The sequence below is a fragment of the Pundamilia nyererei genome, unplaced genomic scaffold (genome assembly GCF_000239375.1).
Source record: "Pundamilia nyererei isolate P.nyererei 1_Seehausen unplaced genomic scaffold, PunNye1.0 scaffold00167, whole genome shotgun sequence".
Lineage (NCBI taxonomy): Eukaryota > Metazoa > Chordata > Actinopteri > Cichliformes > Cichlidae > Pundamilia > Pundamilia nyererei.
In genome coordinates this window covers 1,072,737-1,096,794 of record NW_005187568.1, presented here as the reverse complement: position 1 = coordinate 1,096,794, position 24,058 = coordinate 1,072,737, and the positions used below count along the sequence as shown (strand labels likewise).

Below are 24,058 nucleotides of genomic sequence, written 5' to 3'. Positions count from 1 at the left end.
TTCGAGCCTATACAGCTTGGAGTAAGACAACATGCATGAAGAGGATGATGTGGACAAAATACTCATTTGCCTAATAATTCTGCACTCCCTGTATAAAGACTTAGTGTAGCTGTTCACCTCAGTCAGATCAGAATATTTTATTAACCCCAGGAGAAAATAGTTTTGTTGTAGATGCTCAATTAAAATACAAGTATGAAAGATGGAGCATGTAAATCTTCTATATAAATAATAAGGCCCTCAAAGAGTAATGTTGAATAAAATATTACAAAGTAAGTGATGCATGTACAAGAAAGAAGTAAACAAGATATTGTAAACAAGATATTACAAGTGAATATAATCCCGGAGGAGTTGTAAAGATTAAACCCACAGATAGACCCATAAAGAGTTTAATTTCCACAGGTAGGAATGATTTGGCATTCTGTGGTGCATCGTGTTCAAAGGGCTTACTTGAGTCAGAAGATAAAAAGAACTAAGGGGCATAAGATAAGAGAAAATATTAGATGTACCATAAGGTGAGGATGATTTTGAGCCGTGATTCATGCAAACATGCTCTAGTAGTAGAACATGTAATCAGTAAAAGAAACCGTTTATGTCTTTCCCCCCCATAAAGACAACATTAATGACAGAGTTTTGACACCTCAGTATATATAAATAAAGTTCTGGTTTGATGACTACCAGTATGTTAGTTTATGAGTTTTTCCAAGGGCAGCTACATAGTCAAAGATCACCCTCACTAACATCTGATGCACACCAAGTCATTTTGTTCTATAAGAAGGCCTGAAATATGACAGAAAAGAGCTTCAAGGCTTACTCCTAGTCTGCTTTCATTGAGTAAGAAGAAGTAAAGGGGTTGTTACATGGAAACAAGAAAGCAAATAAAAAAATAATTTCAGTCTGAAGAAAGTTAATGGGGGATGACTTAAAACAATTTGTTTTAGAGGTTGAACTGTAGGGCTGTACAAAGGATCAGCATAGAGTAATTAAGAATTCAAATCAATATTTATTTATATAGCACATATTAAAACAACAGTGTTGACCATAGTGCTTCACAGTCAGTAAAAACATGAGACAATTAAAACAAACAATAAAACAGGACGACAAACAATAGGTAACAACACAATAAGCTAGAACAGTCAACTAGTTAGAATCAAAGGCCAAAGTAAAAAGATAAGTTTTAAGACGTGATTTAAAAGACTGAATAGACTCGGCAGTACGAATATGAACAGGGAGGTAATTATAACTTTGAGTACATAAAATAAGTCTAATAGACCCCAGGAATAAAAACACGGAGCTGGAAATTAACAGATATTTTCCACTGTGGCTCTCAATTACAACTAATATATTATAGAATATTGTGCAATGCTTTATCAGACTGTTAGATCTTTTGTGTGAAAACAGACTGTATTTTAATCTTGTCTTGACTGTTCCCAACCCTGATTCTTTTCTGAATGCACAGCCTGGCTCACCTTCAGCTGTGAGTCATTTCATTTCCATTGTGTTGTCTCTGATGTTTCATAAGCTGGTTCCGCTGGATAGGCTTAAGGCCACGATGGAACTTTTTGTGGAGGAACGGACAGAAGCTAATATGGTAAACAGTGGAAGTTGGCTTGTGTGCCTTTATATACTAAACGATATATAACAAAAAACTGAAAGGAAACAAAAGAAAGAATTAAGTAAATTCATGCAAATAGTGACTAAGTGTGAATGCTTTCTGTTATTACTGTATGTTTAAATATTATTTATAGTCCTTTAAAGGTACTCATTGTATTCAGAATAAGTTAAATTTAGAAGAATTTCCACCAGCAGGGGTGGTGTTTTACTTTCTGGTAAAAGACCACTCCTGCTAGTGGAAATTGTCCACCCATGTAATAAGAAAAGGCAGTATTTAGCCTGACACATATTCTGTTTAACAGACAAAAGCTACAACCTATTGATCCTTCAATACATAGATATATACATCTGTAGATTGATGTAGTGATCTGTTGATAGAGAGATCTATAACTATCAGGTGATAAGAAGCCAGCTGAATGGTAGAAAAAGATCCAAGCCAATGCATTCACCCTGTCGGTCATTAGAGATACCCAGCTGGAATAATAAGCTGGTCACAGGAGGAGATAGATGCCACCGAGGTCTTCACATGTATTCTAGCACCCTAAGGCTCTATGAGCAACAGAAAGAGGGAGGGTGAGGGTTAAGGAGTGTCAGAGCCACAATCCAAGATGAAACACGGAGCATCTGCGAATACATCCCTCTGAATGGGATGTTCCATTGACAGAGAGAGGAAGTGGCAGACATCAAGAAATCCTACCAGTGGCCAGAAATGGGCGGACTAAAGAAAAGGATAGAGGTTTTTTATCATGGCAGCACAAGAACAGGCACTAAGCATCAGATCAATAGAGGCAGGACTCTATTACAGCTGACAGGTTCTAGACTGCAAAGGTGCCATGGAACTGATCAACACAGAGCAGCAGGATGCAAGGTGCAAGCTGAGACCGCAAACACCGAGGCACAACCAGTTGGCTAGAATCTGGAACATCTGTACCACATATGGACAAGAAGTCCCCAAGTCCAGATGGGAGACACCACTAAAGGTGGTTGAGAACAGTGGAGCTAAGGTCCTGTGGGACTTCCAGTTCAGGACAGACTAGCAGGCGCTGGCACAGTGGGGTTTGACAAGGAGCAGCACCATCTTGTGGTAAAAGTTGGTCTTGCATGAAAGTATGGTTTGGTCCTATTTTAACTTAAGCTGTTTATTTTCTCATTACAACACAGGCAAGCTTTTTAAATACTCTGTTGACAGCCTTAGTTGAAGGTTTGAATATACAAGGAGTACTTTTAAAATGTGTTTTAGCTTTTACTTTTTTAGGTACACAAATGTGCAAGTGAAAGTGTTTTGATGTTGGGTATGCTGTTTTTTTTTTATTTCTTCCAGTGGACAGCTGTACTGATCGGAGCAGTGATGGTGATGTCTGTCGTTGGAGTTGTTGTGTTCCTCCTTTACAGACGATACAAACTATCAAGTCAGTTCTCTGCAGGCTGCACACCCCAAACCCATGCTGTTTCAGTGTATCTAAAAATATTCAGTGATGAACAAGTTGCAGAGCTCAGAGTCATAAACCTTATAGTTTAAGTATAAGAGTTTTCTAGTCTACCATTGATATGACTGTTTTAGCTGATGTTTGTTGTTAAAGTATTACTGCAGGGTGAGGTTTAAATGCAAAAATAGCTTATAAAACGTTTTGAATGTAAACTATTAGATACTAAATACTATTTGTACTACTATTTCTGTCTTGGTTAGTTACATTAAACAGGTGCAACTGAAACAAAGAGGTGGACAAACTGTCCATAGGTTAATGTAATTCAAGTCAATGATGGTATGTCTTCAGCCCTGATTTAAAATACATAAATAACTTAATTAAACAGAGTTGCTGTAAAAATGTGACAGTAAGGTGACCTTTAGCAGATAGCCTGAGACTATTGGACAGTGCTTATTGAAGGAGCAGTGTTTTATAAATCAACAGTTACATTGCAGAGTTAGATTTCCTGCTCTGTGCTGAGCACAGACAGATCTTACAGAGGTTTTGTGGTTCTTTTAGAGGAGGAGGCTGGGGTCCCCCACTACCGTTTTAGGAAGCGAGACAAAGTGATGTTCTACGGCCGAAAGATCATGAGAAAGGTAAGTTATTTCTTGATGCACACTTTGAGGGCACCATCACCCCCAGCAGGCGCCCTTCTGTTGTGTGTGTTTTATAAACCATGTGTCCACAGTCTTTGTTGTCTGTTATCATATTTTGTTTTCCTTTTATTAATCAAGCTAAAGATGATGGCAAGGAACAAACTTATTCAGGAATCTTGATGACTCATTTGAATGCTATTTTTGTATACTTCACTGCATGATCACTAATAGTTTGCAGAAGTCTTTACTGAGTGACAAATGTTAGCTGAGGTTGCACTGACCATTTTTTGAGTAATTGATGATACTTAAAAAAACTGAAAATTTTACAGAGAAAAACAAAACCTCAATGCAGGTCTGCAACGTCATGTATATGCTGTACAAGTTACAGAGAACCTCAATCTCTTATAAGCAATCATTTAGTGAAACAGAAGAGACCTTGGGCAAAACCATACACTGTATATAAAAGATGGACATAGCCACCATTATGTTACTTATCCAATTCAGGACTCTGCATTTCAAGGCCTCACCATTAGTGTTTTGGCCACCATAGTGTGAGGCTTTTCAGAGCTAAAAGTGACTGTAATTGTACAAGAGCGTGGAGCACTAACTTATCAGCTAACATGTGTATTCCAAAAATACCCGAAGTTCACTCACTAAAACTGAAGCACAAACTTGCTGAGTCGTCTGTAGGCACCAACAGGACAAACAGAGTCAAGATGTTCAGTTTAGTGACTCAGGCTCTGCTAGTTACTAAAGCATTTTAACACAAGGGTTTATGGGGAATAGTCATAGACAGGGGAACAGACAGTATAGTCAACCAGTCATCCATTGGTTTGTCATATTCAGTTTTGAATCCTGGGAGTAAGAGTTTTTGCTGTCACCATCTTGCTGTCTTGAAATTTAACCCTTTAAAACCGGTCAGAGCGTGTCCGCATCGTTTTGCGTAACTATTTTTAAATCCACATAGAACCAGAACCACGTAAGTTAGCACAATGATTTTTTTTTGGCATATGAAACTGTAGTAGTTGTACTTACATCTTATGCCATCAGCTTGCCCTAGGTCACGGTTTCCTTCCACATATAGCTTTTGTAAAATATACTTTACAGTATATAAAAATTGGTGTATCTCAAAAATAGAACTATGAAGACACTCAAAATAAATTTCCTGTGATGGGAAACTATTTTGTGTAACTTTTTTGTATTTACAGTTTTGAGGGATAAACCTCTTAAATTTCTCTAACTAGAAATATATGGGGGAAAAAACAAAAACGATTTTCAATCTTTTTGTACTTTATTGCACTTTTTTGCAATTTATGTAGTTACTATGGACTTAATGCATACATATTATTAAAATTTGGGCTATAACGGTTATATTGATGTATAGCAACTTGAAATGCTCCCAAAAATGGCACTACAGCATGTAAAAATATAAAGATAAGCTCTGGTGGACTTGGTTCTATGGTAGGTCTTATACGGTTAATGTAATTAGTGAGTGGCAGATCTGACTGTGGATCCACCCACTCATTTGATAATGACTTGTCCTGAGCATTTCCTGGATAACTATCCTTCTGGCACTGAGTTTACTTGATTTTTCACTCATTGTGACCCAAAATGAGTCACTGACACCATAAACGTGGTTGGAAAAAGAGGCATTTTTCCGCATCTTTCTTTAGGACCAGAAGTGTTTTTGCAGCCACAATTACTGAGGCCTTTGAAAATAATGCAGTCTTGCTGTGTACATCTTTTAAACTGTCCATGGGAATTAATTTCTTTTGAAGGTTAGGAAAAAGTTTAGGAACTGTAGTTTTTGGCACTTTTGCATCAGTTTTATTTATTTCTTTAGCTTGGAAGTTGCCACTTTGGCAAAACCTTGCTAGGAAAAATTCCAGTTTCCTACAATCCCGTTGGGGGATGAGAGGGAAGACGAAGGGAGAAAAGAGAAGCAAACACAAACTACAAGCGAGAGAAGACAAAAGTCAGTGACAAGCAATAATGGCTTATAAATGCTGAAAAAATTAGTGTGCTGGAATTTAGCTGGTGCTAACAGCCTTGTCATTAGGCATGGCTGCTAGAGAGAATCATATACCTTACAGTATCTATATCTATCTATACTGGCACGTGTATTATCATCAGAATGCCTTCTGTGTAGCATCATGTTTCTCTTTCTTGCTGTTGCAGGTTCAGACACTTTCCTCGGTGCCTGCTTCCAACTCAAACTCAGCCGTGCGGCAGCGAGTGAGGAAGAGGACTAAAGTTCTTTCTATAGCTCGCAAGTGAGCCCCTGTATAAACAGAAGAAGAAACATAGTGTAAAAAAAAAAGCAAAAGAGCAACAAAGTGTGATAAGTGTGTCTGTTTTAGGATCCTGCGCATTCGTAGGGAGCCCCCGACCCTGCAGCCCAAGGAGCCTCCTCCCTGCCTGCTGGAGGCTGACCTCACTGAGTTTGACGTGCAGAACTCCCATTTACCCTCTGAAGTGCTGTACATGCTGAAAAATGTCAGGTCAGTACTCTTGATACATAATGGGCCTCATTCAGCACCAAACTCAGAAAGTAAAGTGATTCACAGAGTGCTAATGAGTGTTAATGTCAAATTAATAATTTGAATAATTCACTCAATTTTTATATTTATATTTCAATGGGTGAGCCTGGTGTCCATGCATTTCCGTCTTGGGGACCTTCAAATGCAACTTAGTGTTATCTGTAAACCAGAAAAGAATGACTAGGTCATTGTAAGGATTCATCTGTGGTTTCGCAATCAGTATTAGGCATATTCCTTCTTTGATATGTAGCATGATTATTCCAGCTAGCAGTAACAGAACTATGCCGTGCACACACAGGGTGCTCGGGCACTTCGAGAAACCTCTGTTTTTGGAGCTGTGTCGTCACATGGTGCTGATCCAGCTGCACCAAGGAGAGGGACTCTTCCGACCCGGTGACACTGATGACAGCATTTACGTGGTTCAAGATGGCCGCCTGGAGCTGTGCGTCCACGAGAATGTAAGCACCCGTGCAGCTTCATACAGTTAAATGAGCTGAATATAAAGGGCTAGTATTGATTCGGGGGGCACATTCTTTTTGATTATTAACACTCCAGATGAGTACCAGTGCTTCTTTCTGTTAGGTCAAAATGATTGATCACGCCAGCTTGAAAAAAAGGAATTCAATTGAATGGAATATTTTCTTTCTCTCTTTGTAAAGCCTAGAGATGGTTGTGCTGGAAACTACCAGTAGATCAGCAGTTTCTGAAATCGTCAGACCAGCCCATCTATCACCAACAACCATGCCATGTTCAAAGTTATTTAAATCACCTTCCTTCCCCATTCTGTTGCTCAGCTTCACCAGGATGTCTTGATCTATGTGACTGGCTCGGTTCTTGTGTGCTGTTTTTCTGTTCTGATGTTCTGTTCTCACTGTGTTTATTACTGCAGGATGGCACCGATGCCGTAGTGAAGGAGGTGTTACCTGGAGACAGTGTTCACAGTTTGCTCAGCATCCTGGACATCATCACTGTATGTGTGCGGTCCCTCTCTCTCTTCATATATCTCTCACTGCACTGCTAATTGAGGAATTCTTTTTGCATTTTCTGTATTAGCGATTTCTTGGTTTCATAAAGCATTTTACTGCGAAACATCTCCTCTGATCTGCATCATTTAATTTTCAGGGTTACCCAGCACCTTATAAAACAGTATCTGCGAGAGCTGCAGTTCCCTCAGCTGTCCTGCGTCTTCCAGCTGCAGCTTTTCAGTCAGTGTTTGAGAAGTATCCAGAAACTCTGGTTCGTGTCATCCAGGTAAAGTGTCCACAGAAAAAAATGAATCATATTATTTATTAGCTGGGCTGCAAATACTGTATGTATGCTCTCCACGAGTAAATAGCATTCAGCAAAGCACAGGGCGATGATTAAACTGAATCCACCCTGTACAGCTAAAAAAAACAAACACATTTTCTCTGTCACCTTTCCTTCTTGTCCTGTAGATCATAATGGTGCGGCTTCAGAGAGTGACGTTTCTTGCCTTACACAACTACCTTGGCCTTACCACTGAGCTCTTCAACCCGGTAGTGCTCTTTCATTTACCAGTACTCCAGACTGTAACCTGTGACATGAATAGTGCAAAACTGTTTTTGATTGGATAATTTCTCCTCGCACTCTTGTGTTGTTGCCTTCTTTTATTAACTCATCATTTTTTCCAGTTATGAAACACTGTCTCAAAACAGAGAGTAGTGCTTATATATAAAGACACTGAGTAAATTCTGTCTGGTGATCCGCAAACAGGTCGTTTGGTAGGACTGGTACTGTACAGTACTACCATTGGTAAAGACAAAAGTCCACAGGACACATTTAACCAAGTAATCTTGCTAACAGAAGTACTTTGTGCTTTCTGCTCTTGTCATGTGAGCCTTATCTTTGTTTCTGCCATTCTTTTCTGTTGCAAAAGCTTTTTATGTTTGTTTTTTCAAAGTGTTTTCTTCAGAGCACATATTTAGTTGTCCTGCAAGGTGTGAGTTATCATTGATAGTGACAAGTACCCTAATGATATCAGCATATAACAATTGTTCTCCATAATCTCAAGAGACCCCTGATTTTTCTTCGAGGCTGCTAAGTTACCGACCTAGAGTTTAGATTTTGGGAATACTATCAGAATATCTGAATTTTGACTTTTTAAAAAAAAAATTTTTTTACCCTAGACCTATGTCTTCATCCAAAACATAGGGGTGGTTTTAAGGTTGGTTGGTCAGCTGCAGACTCCTAGAGGTAGCCTAATCTGTAGTATTAGAAACATGGTTTTGGGCTTTTGAAAAGTTTTTTTCTCAAAGTCAGAGTTTAAGTTTGATTCTTACTAATATTGATTTAAGATTTCAGATCATTTAAGAAAATTCTTGCATTAAAAGGTGACTTTGTTGATTAACTTGTGTTTATCAGGAGAGCCAAGCGATCTCCTTGGTGTCTGTGGCAAACGTTCTGTGTGAGACTCATCCACACAAAGGTTTCCGCAGGCAGCAGTCTCACTCTGATGATCTGGGCTCTGAAAAAGCTGACACGGGTCAGAAATAACAGCATTTTCTCAATATGTTCACTATGAGACGTAAGCGATGTGCATCAAGTAAAACTGCTCATGTTATCTGTTTTTTGATGTAGCAGAAAAGTCCAGCCTCTCTTCCATGTCCACATCAAAAACCAAGAGATCCCGCTCCCTCTCCAACCCGATTACTGTTACAGGTATACATACATGCAGTGTCACTGTACACACACATATATGTATACTTCTAAAAAAGTAAGGGAATTGTTGGCTTTTTTGACAGTGCCATGATAAGCGTTTATTGTTTTGCATATTTGTCAAATTTAAACATTTCAGGTCATCAAACAAATGTTAATATTAGACATATCTATCGATTGATCGATAGATAGATAATACAAATACAGGTAAATACAAAATGATCATATACTGTATACAGTGCTGCTGACTTTAACTGAGGATACAGTCAGGAGAATACTTTAAGGCTCTCCTTAATTTGGGTTTCAGTCAGTTTGGGTTTAAACCAGTCTCTGTTCAAACTTGTGGCTTAACCTCGTAGGACCTTCACATATGTGGACATCACATTTTGGGTTATTTAGACTAAAATACTCTTGCTCTACAAGGGCCTGATATCCACTTACGAAGACATTATACTGCTACTGTTCTATCGAAATTTTAAACAATTTGTGTTTTGCAGGGGAAATGTCACCTGACTTCAACAGTACATACGTTCCAGGTGCCAAAGAGGAGACGGTGCCTCATAGTCCTGTCAAGGTCTCTGCATAGAAACTATCTTTGTTACACTTTCAGGGAATTGCTGGTTTATGTTGAACATTGGGCATACAGGGCATCTAACTGTGCACCCATCACACCATATATGCACATACACAGTTACTAGAATGAGTGTGGATCTCACACACATTGTGTTTTTTTGTCTTTACCTCCTCAGTCTATTCTAAAGAAGAGTGTGACAGTGCAGCAAACTCCATCTGCTGTGTACCATTACAGTGATGCAGGAGGAGGAAGTGTCTACCATAATAAAGTCAATGCCATTTTCCAAGCTGCTAAAAAGGATTTGCTGCAGGTCATCCAATTACAGGTAGCTTACAATGAAAAGGATACATTACTACACCAAAGGTCAACTGAAAACAAATGAGGAGATCGTGTTTTTAGCAACAGTAAAATTCAAAAATATAAACTTTATTAATCCCACAGTGGTTGTATATTTGTCCTCTGTGTGTTTTTTTTTTTGCACATGTCAGGACCCCAGTCTGCTGGATGGGAGGGTGAATCTTCGCCAGGTCAAAGCTGGATCTGTTGTAGGCCACCAGGGAGACCAGGTCAGTTTAATGACAACGGACAAGAATCCTCATCCTCCTCTTGCTCCTCCTTGTGCTTCTTCTCCTTCGTCTCCTTCGGTTTCTTCTTCTTTTGCTTGCTTTGGATTACCAATGATTATTGTAATTGGAGCAAAGTAATATTCTTACATTTAACTGGATATTAGTCTCAGTAGCTCAGTTTAATAAAACAAATGCAGGTCTTAAAGGTTCTCTGTCACATCTGTTTTCTTTCTTTTCTTGACGTTTACTGTTCCTCGTTTAATCAGGGTACTTGTGGATATTAAAAACTGGGCTGATCAAACACATCAGCTGATACTGATTTAAGAATGTGTTGCTCAGTTTTAAAGAGGATATGTTTTAAACCATGGGAGAGTTAGCAGAAACAAATGAGCATCAGGCTGCTGAAACTGCAGGAAAATCCAGCACTATCACCTTTTTGGTTTCATGCCACTGACTGGTGAAAAGTCACAAGACCTCATTTTCTTCTCTACATGTTTTTCAGGACGTGAGTGTGGCCTTTGTCATCTCAGGGCTGCTCCATGTCTATCAGCGTATGATAGACCGCGAAGAGGAGACCCTGCTTTTTGTTACTCACCCCGGGGAATTGGTGGGTCACCTGGCTGTCCTCACAGGGGAACCCCTCATCTTCACAGTGCGAGCGCACCGAGACTGCACCTACCTCTCCATTTCCAAGGCCCATTTCTATGAGTATGGCCGAGCACATACACAAGCAGTCAGCTGTTTGCTTGCCTCAGTGTCACAGCCAGGCTTCAAATACATCTTAATTTTAAACTTTGCAGGATTATGCGCGAGGAGCCCAGGGTGGTGCTGAATGTGGCTCACACTGTGGTGAAGAGGATGTCGCCATTTGTTAGACAGATCGACTTTGCCCTGGACTGGATGGCTGTGGAGGCTGGGCGTGCCGTCTACAGGTACTTTTACTAAAACTGTTAATGTGCAGGCAACATAAACTGCAATTACTTTCGATTCAAAAAACTTCCTTAATCTATGGAAACACTTTTAAGTTTAATTATTAATTGTGATGGAGTCAAAACACCTAAAAATTTGCCTTCACATTCCCATTCAGTCCACTTGCACTTGTCCATCTGCAGTGTGCGCTAAATGTCATCCAGTGTAAACAAAGCAGCCAATGAAGTTGAATTTCATTTTGAGAAATAGAGCATGAATTTCCATGATGTTCTCACATGCAAGGTGTCATAACAGCTCTGAGAATAGCAGCAGAACTAAAAGCAGATGACTATGAAGTGGGAACTTTAAGTGGGAACTTTATGATCACAGCTTATAAATGTGTGATTTATATTGATTGACTTTTTTTCTTACATGATTGCCTGTTTGCTTTTAGACAGGGAGACAAGTCAGACAGCACCTTCATCGTCCTCAGTGGCCGACTGCGCTCTGTCATTGCAAAGGATGATGGGAAAAAAGAGCTTGCCGGGGAGTATGGCCGCGGAGATCTAATTGGTGTGGTGAGTTGTTAGAATTGTGACCTCCTGTTTAAGTTTGAGAGAAAGTTTTAGAAAAAACGAAAGACGTGGAAAAACAATATTTTGTACCATAACATCTCTTTCATGATTGAACAGGTTGAGGCCCTGACCCACATGAACCGAGCCACCACAGTCCATGCTGTTAGGGACTCAGAGCTGGCCAAGCTCCCTGAAGGAGCTCTGAACTCGATCAAGAGGAGATATCCCCAGGTTGTCACTAGGCTGATTCATCTGCTGGGGCAGAAGATTCTGGGCAACATGCAACAGGTCACTGGACCCCTGGCTGGTAATCTTTTACTGTTTTTATTTTGTGTGTTTTGTGGTTTAGGTCCACTTAGACAAGGTTCACTGTAAAACAGTACAAAGTTGTCCTGACTGATCCCTTTATTCTACAGAGGTGAAACAGTAGAGTTACAAAGGAATCAGTGCTGAGGTGAACTGATCGATCTTTTTACTGTTTCTCCTCTTTGACTTTCAACTATCAAACATCAGAAATTTGTGGTGTAGGTGGTCGTGGGTGGAGTTTTAAGTCTTGATTATAAATTTTTAGATACATTTTTGGAGAATATTGGCTTTGACCATTAAATTTCTTTGCTGTGGCATCAGTTTGCATAGTGTGTGAGTGTGTCTGAGAATTGTGCTAGCCTGTGTCACATGCTAGAAGCATGAGCGTTTGAAACCCTGGAATTCATATTGGAAACACTATGAACAATGTACAGAAGATTATATTGCATATGTGAAATATCTAATGGCAGAAACTCTTCAGCTCGTAGTTTAGGTCTCCACACGCCTACCAGCAAGTGGGATGCTGGCAACCCAGTCTCCAACCTGTCCACTGTGGCCATCCTGCCTGTGTCCGAGGAGGTTCCACTCACTGCATTCACTCTGGAGCTACAGCATGCGCTCTGTGGCATTGGTACACAAACACACACACACACACACACACACACACACACACACACACACACACACACACACACACACACACACCATTAAAACAGATGAAGGGAGTACTGATTATTCCAGTATTACTGATGTGGGATACTATTAGCTATTAAAAAGGGGGGCATACTGTTAAGTTTAAACGACTTAATGCAAGTCTTTCTACAGGTCCCACTTTACTCCTGACCAGTGACAACATAAAACAGCGCCTGGGTTCTGCTGCTCTGGACAGGTAGATCACGGAAATAAATACAGCTGTAGTTGAAATTGACTTCTGCAGTTTTTCATAGGTTGATCTAACTTTAATGCAGTGACATGCTTCTACCTCATCTCTACCTCAAGTGTCCACGAGTACCGCCTGTCCAGTTGGCTTGGCCAGCAGGAAGACATCCATCGCATCGTCCTCTACCAGTCTGATCCCAGCCTCACACCATGGACCCAGCGCTGCATCCGCCAGGCTGACTGCATCATCATTGTGGGACTGGGTGAGCAGGAGCCCACAGTGGGCGAGGTCAGTGTAAATATTACCTTATTTTGTAGAGTTTGAGAAGAATGTGAGTTAAAGCTGCAGGAGATGTTACTATTCCACAGCCAGCCAATTACAACAGCTTTTCATTTGCTTTTCTTTCCAAGCTCCTTAGATAATGCTTGTGTTGAATTTCAAGAGAAATCAGAGGGAAATTCTTTATTTGGGAAACATCTCCTGGATACATAGATACCATATAGAAGTTGTAGAAACCACATCTGTTTGTGACACTTAAATACAAGTCTGCGTTAAAGGTGTTTATTGCATTCATAACGACCTGAGTGAAAGCTCTCTGCTCATGTTCTGCATGTGTAGTTGGAGCGAATGTTGGAGAGTAGTGCAGTCCGAGCCCAGAAGCAACTCGTGCTGCTTCACAGAGAGGACGGCCCACCGCCCAGAGGGACGGCAGAGTGGCTCAACATGCGAAGCTGGATCTCCAGACACCATCATCTGTGTTGCCCCCGCAGGGTGTTCTCCAGGAGGAGTTTACCCAAGCTGGTACAGACTACAGAGTCTTCACTAACCACTGACCTGGTTAGCAAATGCCTACATCTCTTTTCTGTGTCTGTGACTGCTTTTTTCAGAGGGAGTTATACCAGCGTGTGTTTGAAAAATGTCCAGATCGTCATTCTGACTTCTCCCGCCTGGCCAGGATCTTGACCGGAAACAGTATCGCCCTGGTGCTAGGTGGAGGGGGCGCAAGGTAGTTCTGCTGCTTGGGAACATATTTATTGATTAACCACTTAAAAAGGCTTTGTTCAGCTAACTGAAGTTTTGCACTTTTGCGCTTAGATCCGTGAAAATATAAATGTCTAAATTAGTGCCAGCCGCTGGTCTCAACCTCTTGCTTACAACCCCTACCCACTCTCCTTACTTCAACAAGAAAACCCCACTCACTCACAAATTCACCTGCTACATGGAAGGACACATGGCGTATGTCCACACTGCCAAAATGTTTGTTTGATGTAGCAGAAGAGGCGAATACAGAAAGATAGTGAGGAAAAAAAATCACAGTATACCGAACGTGTGGATTTATTTATTTAGTTTGCTCAGTTTTTCTTTCTTAGTTTGATTGTTTTTGCCCTAACTCATCTGATAAGTAAATGAAAATATAGACATTTGGTTAGCAAGGTGCTGATACGTTTTTACAGGTGGACATAAGACCATATTGATATTTTGTTGATTACCATATGAGCCTTCCTCAGGTTGGGAATATCTGCGCCAGAGTTTTGGGTACACCTTACTGTTACTGCTACATTAGGATTTGAATACGTCTGACGCCTGAGTTATTCTTACTGAAATATTAGATCAGCAGAACAGTTCTTTTTTTGTGTGTTTTTCTTGTTGTGTAATGACTGTTTCTTTTTTCACCGCTCTGGCTTATCCTGGAGCTCTGGCAAGGTAGGGACCTGAGACACCCGATGATCACATGACTACAGCAGTAATGCTTTTACATGTGACCTATTATTGAATCTGTAGATTCAGTCTTAGCCATAGGTATTTGCTGTGTGTCATCTATGTAAGCACTTGTGGTTACATTTAGTACTTTTACTGCATCAGTACTGGCAGTTCAACTGAACCCTGGGAACTATTTTTTCTTCCGAAATGATTTGCAAATTCTTGCACCGGTGTATTGCTAACACCCTGACAAAAATATGTTGTATATTGAAATTAATTCAACATAAGCATAGCAGTTGTTGTGAGAACAGCATTTGTAGGACACAACCAACAAGCATTTGTGATATATAATCACACGGTCTTGATGCTGATGCGAGATGAAAGTAAAAGGCATGAAAGTAACACATTTGCTTACTTAAAAATGAGCTATCCAAGTTGCTTCCTGCCAAAACTGATGAGCACTGCTATCTTTCTGGCTCCATTTAAAATGATCTGAAATATTTTTATATCAGCACTTAAACATGCCCAGTAAATTGCCAGCTGTGTCCTATTTTGGTAGCTTCACCAACATGAATGGGCAGTTTCTGCTTTATTAGCTAAAACTCGATATTTTGTGCCTATTAGTGTAAATATTTTTATATAAAGTCTAAATATGAAACTAAATAAAATATCTATTTGAGCAAGATACTATGAATATTTATAGTACATTTTATTAGTAGATTGTGTTTCCTAGCACTTTCTTTATTCTAGCTTTAGCCAAGAAGAAGCTAACAATTAATGTTTCATTAATATTTTTTATAATAAAGCTGTATTTGCAGATACATTTAAACCAGTAAGTAAAAAAACATCCACATGATAATGTAATTGTGCAGTGACACATAATACATCCTGCCTCAAAGTCTCCCATCATCACCAATTAAATATAAATTTTGTTAAATGCAATATGATTGTTTAAGGCTGCACTGTCTCCTTGGACTTTACATTCAGTCACTGCGTGCAGGACTTGGGTAGAACTCCTTGTGCACATATTGGTATATGTCTCAAAAGGAAAAGATATCGTCTAAATGAATGTGTTTCAGAGGCTGCTCTCAGGTGGGCATCCTGCGGGCACTCAACGAGGCGGGGATCCCTGTGGACATGGTGGGTGGCACCTCCATTGGCTCGTTCATGGGAGCACTGTATGCTGAGGAGAAGAGCATCAGTCGAATGAGGGTCCGGGCACACGAGTGGGCCATGGTGTGTGGATGACACACTCTGTTGACACCTGGACTGATATTTTTAAAGAGTTTCACCTCCCTGAAGTTTCACTAGTTTCACTTCCAGATTTCTTTAGACCCAAGTGAAAAGCTGAATTGTTCTTTATCAACCATGGTGTGTTTTTCTTCACTTCCCTTTTTTAAAACTTTCTTCTTCAGGGTATGACTTCATACTTTAAGAAGATCTTGGATCTGACATACCCAGTTACCTCCATGTTTTCTGGAGCCTCCTTCAACTCCAGCATTAGCTCAGTCTTCAAGAACAAACAGATAGAGGTAAGGAGAGGAGCGTTTCAAACACCAGCAGCTTGCATCATGTGCATGTAACACATTTCTTGCAAAGTCACAGCTCATGTGCCTTTCTGTGTTGTGTTTTTTTTTCTGTTTCCAACCTCTCCACTGCCAGGACCTGTGGTTACCGTATTTCAACATTACAACAGATATCACAGCTTCCGCTATGAGAGTTCATACTGACGGTGTGGGAAACCTCGTTTTTCCTCTAGTACTAGAAGCACTCTGACCATTTAAGGAGCTCCACTCTTTCCTCAGCTCTTTAAGAAGGAGCTGAGGAAAAAGAAGGGAAAATATTAATTTAATTGTGAGATGTTTTGTACTTAACCTAATCATTCATTTGTGGACAGTGTTTTCACACACTTCATACTTGTGACTGTACGATTGTCCTACATGATTAGGTTCGTTGTGGCGGTATGTCCGGGCCAGCATGTCTCTGTCAGGTTACCTGCCACCGCTTTGTGATCCCAAAGATGGACATCTGCTCATGGATGGAGGTTACATCAACAACCTACCTGGTGAGAAACACTGAGAGGGTAGTAAGCTTTTCTACTCGCGCTGTGTACGAGTTGAAGTAAACTGGGGTGATCGCTGTTTGACTCACAAGAATAGGTAAAGGTAAAGGATCCACACTAATAATAACAGAGAAAACCCTTAAAAGTCAGACAGTCTCTATGAGCAAGCACTTGGTGACAGTGGGAAGGAAAAACTCCCTTTTTAACAGGAAGAAACCTCACATCAGAACATTAGGCTCAGGGAGGGGCGGGCATCAGTCAGACCAGTTGGGGGTGAGAGGAGGGAGACAGGACAAAAGACACTCTGTGGGGGAGAGCCAGAGATTATTAATAACTAACAATTAAATGAAAAGTGGTGTGTAAACACATAGTGAGGGGAAAAACAGTGAGAGAAGAAGAAGCCCTCTGTGCATCATGGGAAGCCCCTAGCAGCCTAAACCTGTTGCAGCATAACCTTGAATCCATAAGGAAGGATTAAAGGTCACCTGATCTACCCTTAACTATGAGCTTTATCAAACCCCTCTCCCCAAAAAACAACATCTTGAATGACTTAATTTACATTCATAGTAAACATGACCAAACTTTCTAATAATGAGATCAGCATATGATTTCTGTAAACATGTTTATCATATTGTTAGATCGGTATGATGCCTCTGAGCACAGACAGCCTTAACATCTGAAACACACAGCCCTGTTTGTGAGCACAGAAGCCCCTCCCACTTGATGTTTCTGTCTTCCTTTTATGAACAACAGCTGACTGGAAGAAAGCTGACTTCGAGAGAGAAGAGCTAAAAGTGCTTATTTCATAGTGAGGATGGTCATTCAGAATATATAAGCAGTCATTAAAATATGGCTATGATGCAAGCAGATGCAGACCACCGTTTAACAACAGATATTAAGAAGACGAAAGTGGGGTGTCGTGAGACAGCATGCTTATCTGCAAACTGCAGAGATGTGCAAAGCCAAAGAAAGTAATATTAGCTTATCAGTGGGCGTATATGATTGGCAGATACACAAAGAAGAATAGAAACAAACATTTTTGACTATATTTATTAGCTGAAAGAGGAAACTGGTTATCAGAATGTGTCTCTCATGATATCTAGCTGACGTGGCTCGCTCCATGGGTGCCAAGGTTGTGATCGCAATCGATGTTGGAAGTCGAGATGAAACCAATCTGACCAACTACGGTGATTATCTGAATGGCTGGTGGTTGCTGTGGAAGAGGTTCAATCCACTGGCTGAGAAAGTCAAGGTGCTTTGATTTTACCACAGCCTGACGTCAACTGTGGGCAGAATGATGGCCACTAAACACTCTTTGTTCTGCCATCATAGCCCTGTCAGACTTAACAACCTTTCCCTCCAGGTCCTGAACATGGCAGAGATCCAAACACGGCTTGCTTACGTCTGCTGCGTGCGGCAGCTGGAGCTGGTCAAAGACAGCGACTACTGCGAGTACATCCGACCGCCTATCGACCGCTACGGCACACTGGAGTTTGGCAAGTTCGATGAGATTGCTGTGAGCTTCTCCTCTCTTCCTCCATGTTTTATTTAATTCTATTTAATCTGCTGGCCCACAAACTCACTGAGAGGTTCACTATCTGCAGGAGGTGGGGTACCAGCATGGGAAGACACTGTTTGATGTGTGGCAGCGCAGCGGTGTGGTGGACAGTATGCTTAAGGACCGACATCAGGAGGAGTTTCACAAGACCAAAACTGGTCACGTGAGTGTAAATAACAATACAAATAGATTGTTCAGCTGCGATCAAGTTCGACTCTTGTTCTTACTCTTGTTATATAAGTTTGTGTCAGATACACAGGTAACCTAACCAGGGCCCTCTACTATAAAACAGCAGCTCACCACATTTATGACTGTAACGTTTAATAGTCCATCATAACTTACTGCATGCAGATTGACAGACGTTAAATGTTTTCTCCTGTAAAGCAATTTTAATCGTATGTTTTCAGAGACTGTTAAACCCTACCTATGATATCAGAGGTTTAATGGTGATCCTTTTCCCTTCATCCATCCATTTTTTTTAACTCTTTATCCAATTCATAGTCACGAGTGGGGCTGGAGCCTGTCACAGCTGTCACAGGGTAAAAAGCCTGTGTTGGACTAACAGGTCAATAGTCCATCATTGGAGAGAGGCAACCATTCATGTTGACATTCAAACCTTCAGTCACTCAAGCTACTTGTTAATCACCAACTCATGCGGCTAAAGTAAAACAGTTTCTCTCTTTCAGAAACTTTTAGAAACTCAGTTTGAGCACTTTTTGAAGCACTTTGTTGTTTGGCTCCAGCAGAGGGACAAAATAAAAAACTTTAAAGGTCTTTAATCCTTTAAGCCCTGAGCTGCGTGTCATCTTTAAAACTCTGGATCTGAGTTGTTATATTGTTCTACTGCATTATTTTATTCACTGTTCATAGCTCATTAATTATTTATTGTGTTTTATTCAGCATTACTATTTAATTTTCTATTTGTGAATATTTATTTACATATGCATTTATTTTTAAATTGCTCATAATTACATTTTAGTGTATCTATAGACTAAAGTGAATGGTTATTTGCTTATATTATTTGTTTTGGTGTTTGGCTGTCGAGTACTATAGTCTGCAGTCACAGACAGTATGAATCCAGTGAAGGTGGTCTTAAAGTCTTCGCTGGAATGATGAGCTCTGTCTTTCAGGTGGTCACATGTCCAAATGCCTCCTTCACTGACCTGGCAGAGATTGTGTCGAGAATTGAACCCGTCAAGAATGCTTTAATCGAGGGTTAGTAAAATCTAAACTAGAAATCTGATTTCTTACATGAACAACGCATATTACAATCCATACTATAATTTATTATTTTAGCTTCTTTTTATCTGCTCTTCATTTAAAAGCCTGATCAATGAAAGGTTCTCCTGCCGTCTCTGATTTTGTCCGCCTAGAGGAACTCTCTGATGAGTACCAGACAGACTACGATGAAGAGGCCGTAGAAAGTGCACTGTCTGACTATGAGGCGTTCACCCCCGGTAGTGAGCACACAGAGGAGGAGGAAGAGACGGCAGATACTGCTGAAACTGTGTGTATTAAATCAAGCTTTACATGAACTTTGTCAATATTTGGCTTGTTTGGACCTCCAAAACACTCAAAAATTAGAAAAATAAAAAGTTACATGTAAAAAAATCTTTTAACAGGATGAAGACGTTCCAGTCAGAGTTCGGCGCCGATTGAAGAACCCCCTGCAAAGTGCTCCTCTGTGATTTCTTGTCAGGTGTGCTATGACTGGAGCACAGTGCTCACTCTCCAGTGCAGTGTTGGCTATGGTCCAGTGAGCAGCGACATAACACGCTTACTGAACACTTCAGTAAGGTACAGTCGATGCTGCCTTCAGACAGTCACAAGTTGCTGTCGTGGTCTCCTTTGGGCTGATGCGATGCTCTCCTACTGTCGGAGCACCTGTAAAGTTAGGCAGTTTGGCAGAATAGAAGTTTTAATAATGAAATGAATACATCTTAAAAAAACAAGAAACAGTGTGTTTTGTTTTAGCTTGTTTTATCGTCACACACTCTGACAGTGTAAAACCTAATACTTGATAAACACCGAGCCCTTTCTGGGACAGTTCTCTTTCGCCTTGCTGCTTCCGGCCGTGATGTTCTGATCCATACAGTCCTATACAGTATTCTGTTTTATACACATTCAAGTTAAAAACTGTTATGTCGTTACAGAACACTTCAAGTACAGTGTTACCCTCGTTTCCATCCAATAATAAAGGGATTTCTCCTCTTTAAGAACAGTCCGCACACACACACATGTGCCAAATGCATTCTTAACAGTGGCTGTAATAAGCTCTTTCAGACAGTGTGTGCATCAATCACATGTTGAATGTATGTTTTTTTACATGAAGGATTACAAATGTGTCTGTCTCCTTTCAGCTTGTGTTCCAGTTTCTGTCTAACTTGAATGCATAATTCAAAGTAGCTGATGATTGAATATATCATTAATGTAGCTATAGATGGTTCTGATCAACAATATCCTCACATGTCATGGCATTAAAGTTGGAAGTATTAATGATGACTGTATTCTACTTAAGGGAGGTGCTTTCACAGATTCACTGTCACAGGAATCCCCTGGTTGGTGCTAGGTGGGATAAGGCTGTGGGCTGCTCTGCTCTGCCATCACTGATAAAGTACGTTGTTGATAGACACATGTATTTGTGTTACACTCCATGCGAGTTAACATGAAGGGCACAAATTGGAGGAGTGGCTGTGTTGTGAAAGCCCTGGTGTGACACGGGTGTACAACAGACTACAAAGTAACACTGTCACTGCTTGTAAAATCCTATTGAGAAAAATCCTCACATCACAACTTCCCACTGTATATGCACATGGAATTTTTTTATACTCTCTCACATAGTGTGTCTCTCATCAAGTTTATTATCAGTTCCAATTTTCAAAAAGAACCCCCTTAGTGTGCCAACCAAACATGTGTTTGACTATTCCAGTTTTTTTTAAAGCCATCCCACCACATTTCAGAGAAACACTGCACTTTTTAATTACTTAAAAAAAACTTTTTTGTAGCAAAACTATATTTTTGATATTTATCTGACAGCATAAGGTCATTACTTTCATTCTTTCTTATTTTTATAAAAACTGTTGCAGTTTTGAAAGCTTTCGGGTATCTGTTAGAAAAAGCAAATATATTGAGGGTGGTGACTGTGAGCTCTGAGACTATATTCAGAGTTTTATTAATCCATCTCTTTTTTGGTGGGCACAGACACTGAGATTTGTTTGTTCAATCAGTGCTGTGAAAGCACTGATTCTGTGAAACAACTTAGTTTACTTCCTCCTCCTTTTAGGCACCTTTCTTCTGATTGGCTGCCCCTCTTGCTTGCATTTGGAGCAGTCTGAATCCTGAGCTTTTGGCTTAGGAATTACTTGTACATACAGTAAACCATTTGAACTTTGGACATGCCTAATATGAAAATCAGCCATTGTGACAGTATGAAACTCACCCACGTTTATGTTGGGTAATTATGGTGCAACATTTGTAACTCTGCAGAGTGTCATCAGTTCCTGAATCACAGCAGAAGAGAACATGCCCATGGCTGATCCAGTCTAGCACCAACCACGCCTAATGGATCATTATTATTCCTCCTGTGCTTTCCATTTCAGAATGGTGTCTTAAAGAAGCACTATGTCTCATATTCTGTTAGTTCATAATACATAAATATTACTAAAATACTAATGGTAAAATGATCTAAATCTTAAAAACAAGAATCTAATTTTTCTAACCAAGTATACAGCACACCATTTACCTTGTTGTGGCAGGGAAAACACAGATGTAGCTACTATCACTAACAGTGACCATGAGACAGCCGAGTTAAATTGGATGAAGAGAACATTGATGCTATTCAGAACAGGTGTTCTTCAGTATGACTGTGCAGGTCAATGCAACTGTGCCATTAAAGGGCCTTACCTTTTTTATGCCTCCTGTCTTTACACCAACCAAACTTCAATTTTAAGGCCTGGAGTAAATGAGTTTTACTATGTAGTTTGTCATGCAGTTGCAAGCAGCACTACCTGCCCTGTCTGGGAAATGAGTACCTAACATTAGCCCTGCACTATAATGGATCATTATGCAGTTTAGAGCCAAGTTTTTAATCACTGTGGTTTATTATGTGGTGTATTAATATTTCATATCAACTGACTGTCCAAGTTTTACAAGAAAACAAAAGTTAAAGTTCCATAGAGGGAATAGTTACCATGACATTGCATGTGAATAACTGAAATCTTTGTTTTCCATTTGTTGTGATGTTTCATCCTTAAACAGAATTATGGAGAGTGATTTTGAATGTTAAATCGTCAATACACTGTGTGTGTTTATTTCTTTAATCCGTGGCCTGTCTGAACGCCAAAATGATGCGATGCTGCATAAGTCTGCAGATAAAATGTTGTTACTATCTCCAAAATAAAACTGGAAATATATGCTTTTTTCAGATGGTTATTGGTTCACACGACAAACTTATAAACTATAGAATTGTGTAGGCCTTCAACTTGCAGAGTTTCATCATATCAGAGAGCTGAAAATTTTGTTTCAACTCAGTTCAGTTTTTTATTTATCTCAGGTATTGTGTCTTTAGGATATGATGGGGCCTGATTATTCAAAACCTTTTATGTGAGGAACAGGCTTTTAAAAGCATTTCTGGATTCAACAGGGAACCTATGAAGAGAAGCCAATATGAGAGAGACATTTTTATCTCTAGTCTCTGTTGCTATTCTCACAGTGGCGTTTTGGATTAGAGTAAGTATCCTGTTACTCGCCAATTTATTTAGACTTTTTGGGCCAACTACAAAAACTCAGTTTTGCCCAAATTTAGCCGTAGAAGAAAAAAAAAGATCATCCACCTATATCCTAAAGTCATCATATAGCTTAATAGATGAATGTAAGTGGATATTATCATGTAAAGTCACAAACTCTTCAAACTTTATAGTAGGCATTGAGCACACTTTATGCACCAAACTGAGGATCTAACTAATGTCTGCAGATAAGGGGAAGCTATAAATAGATGTCAAAGTTTCCATGCCTGGGGAGTGTGACTGAGAAATGGGAGTTGCAACAAGTTTGGCAAGAGCAAGAAAAGATTCTCATCTATAAATCTGCTGACGGGGGCATATAGAAATCCTAAAGTTACCATGTGATTATTCAGCTTTAGAGGGGAAGGGAAGTGGGAGTGTGAATGATTTGCATCTTCAGCAGAAGATGCCTCACCAACAGCTCTAAACTTGTTTGTAGATGTGACAAAGTGGCTCACTTCCTGGTGCTTGCACTGACCATTGTTTTCAGTCATGAACTCAACTACAAAACAAAAGGAAGAAAAATCATCAGAAAAAAAACTTGTTTGTTGTGTTGGAATCTAAGCAAAACACAACCACAGAGAAACATACAAATGTCAGGCAATTTCTTGCTAATAATCTGAATAATGTCACAAAAACAGATGGAAGCACTGCATGGCTCTGATGCTCTTCACTGAGGCAGGTAGAAAATGTAAAATTTAGCTTCGTGTTATGTAGTATATTATGACTTTTTGACATATTTGGGGTTTATGTTTTATTTTAGGTCTCCTTATGGGTTGTATACCTTGACTCGGGTGCTGGTAGAAGGCCCACGGCTGATATTTCATTCTGCCTAACCCTGATGAAGACAGAGTTGATACACAGTTGTCTTTTTTTAATGCTAACTTCAACTTTTATCAGAGACTGAGTGCCTCGCTTGTTTTCTGTTATTTGATTTTAATATGTTTCTCTTGAGTGTATCCAAAGGTGTTATGGAGATATCATCCATGAGCAAAAATGTTGTTTTAAGCTCATTTTATCCTGATTCTATGAGTTTGAGAAGTTAGACTTGTAAGAAAAAATTGGATTGCTTCTCCAACACAATACAGTATAAATGGACACACAGGACACCAGCCAGAACATTTCATCCTGCACAGAATGATGAGTAGGCTGCATGCTGTGTTTGGATCTAAGATGATAAGTCAGCGGAACTGAGAACGGTAAACATGTAAATTCCTGTGGAAGCAGTGATGTAAGTAATAAAACAAGCAGCTT

General features: G+C 39.9%; 1 protein-coding gene across 6 annotated transcripts in view; it reads left to right on the top strand.

Annotated features, from left to right (window-relative positions):
- The window catches only part of pnpla7b (patatin-like phospholipase domain containing 7b), a 24,730-nt gene extending 2,295 nt beyond the window's left edge, over nucleotides 1-22,435 (top strand). For 3 of the 6 annotated variants that reach the window (XM_005745816.2, XM_005745817.1, XM_005745813.1), the window contains exons 3-35: nucleotides 1,520-1,588; nucleotides 2,933-3,020; nucleotides 3,597-3,676; nucleotides 5,855-5,949; nucleotides 6,037-6,177; nucleotides 6,515-6,674; nucleotides 7,106-7,186; nucleotides 7,339-7,467; nucleotides 7,653-7,733; nucleotides 8,599-8,719; nucleotides 8,815-8,895; nucleotides 9,390-9,466; nucleotides 9,642-9,791; nucleotides 9,955-10,032; nucleotides 10,535-10,740; nucleotides 10,833-10,964; nucleotides 11,396-11,519; nucleotides 11,634-11,823; nucleotides 12,304-12,453; nucleotides 12,648-12,711; nucleotides 12,822-12,990; nucleotides 13,321-13,503; nucleotides 13,590-13,708; nucleotides 15,483-15,639; nucleotides 15,819-15,935; nucleotides 16,066-16,135; nucleotides 16,352-16,468; nucleotides 17,569-17,717; nucleotides 17,829-17,981; nucleotides 18,070-18,186; nucleotides 19,154-19,238; nucleotides 19,397-19,530; nucleotides 19,646-22,435. In XM_005745816.2, coding sequence (XP_005745873.1) covers nucleotides 1,520-1,588; nucleotides 2,933-3,020; nucleotides 3,597-3,676; nucleotides 5,855-5,949; nucleotides 6,037-6,177; nucleotides 6,515-6,674; nucleotides 7,106-7,186; nucleotides 7,339-7,467; nucleotides 7,653-7,733; nucleotides 8,599-8,719; nucleotides 8,815-8,895; nucleotides 9,390-9,466; nucleotides 9,642-9,791; nucleotides 9,955-10,032; nucleotides 10,535-10,740; nucleotides 10,833-10,964; nucleotides 11,396-11,519; nucleotides 11,634-11,823; nucleotides 12,304-12,453; nucleotides 12,648-12,711; nucleotides 12,822-12,990; nucleotides 13,321-13,503; nucleotides 13,590-13,708; nucleotides 15,483-15,639; nucleotides 15,819-15,935; nucleotides 16,066-16,135; nucleotides 16,352-16,468; nucleotides 17,569-17,717; nucleotides 17,829-17,981; nucleotides 18,070-18,186; nucleotides 19,154-19,238; nucleotides 19,397-19,530; nucleotides 19,646-19,711 — 3,933 coding nt within the window. In that variant the 3' untranslated portion in view covers nucleotides 19,712-22,435. The remainder of the gene's footprint in view (nucleotides 1-1,519; nucleotides 1,589-2,932; nucleotides 3,021-3,596; nucleotides 3,677-5,854; nucleotides 5,950-6,036; nucleotides 6,178-6,514; nucleotides 6,675-7,105; nucleotides 7,187-7,338; nucleotides 7,468-7,652; nucleotides 7,734-8,598; nucleotides 8,720-8,814; nucleotides 8,896-9,389; nucleotides 9,467-9,641; nucleotides 9,792-9,954; nucleotides 10,033-10,534; nucleotides 10,741-10,832; nucleotides 10,965-11,395; nucleotides 11,520-11,633; nucleotides 11,824-12,303; nucleotides 12,454-12,647; nucleotides 12,712-12,821; nucleotides 12,991-13,320; nucleotides 13,504-13,589; nucleotides 13,709-15,482; nucleotides 15,640-15,818; nucleotides 15,936-16,065; nucleotides 16,136-16,351; nucleotides 16,469-17,568; nucleotides 17,718-17,828; nucleotides 17,982-18,069; nucleotides 18,187-19,153; nucleotides 19,239-19,396; nucleotides 19,531-19,645) is intronic. The other 3 variants (XM_005745814.1, XM_005745815.1, XM_013914031.1) reach the window with 3 other exon arrangements.
- The last annotated feature ends 1,623 nt before the right edge of the window (nucleotides 22,436-24,058 follow it).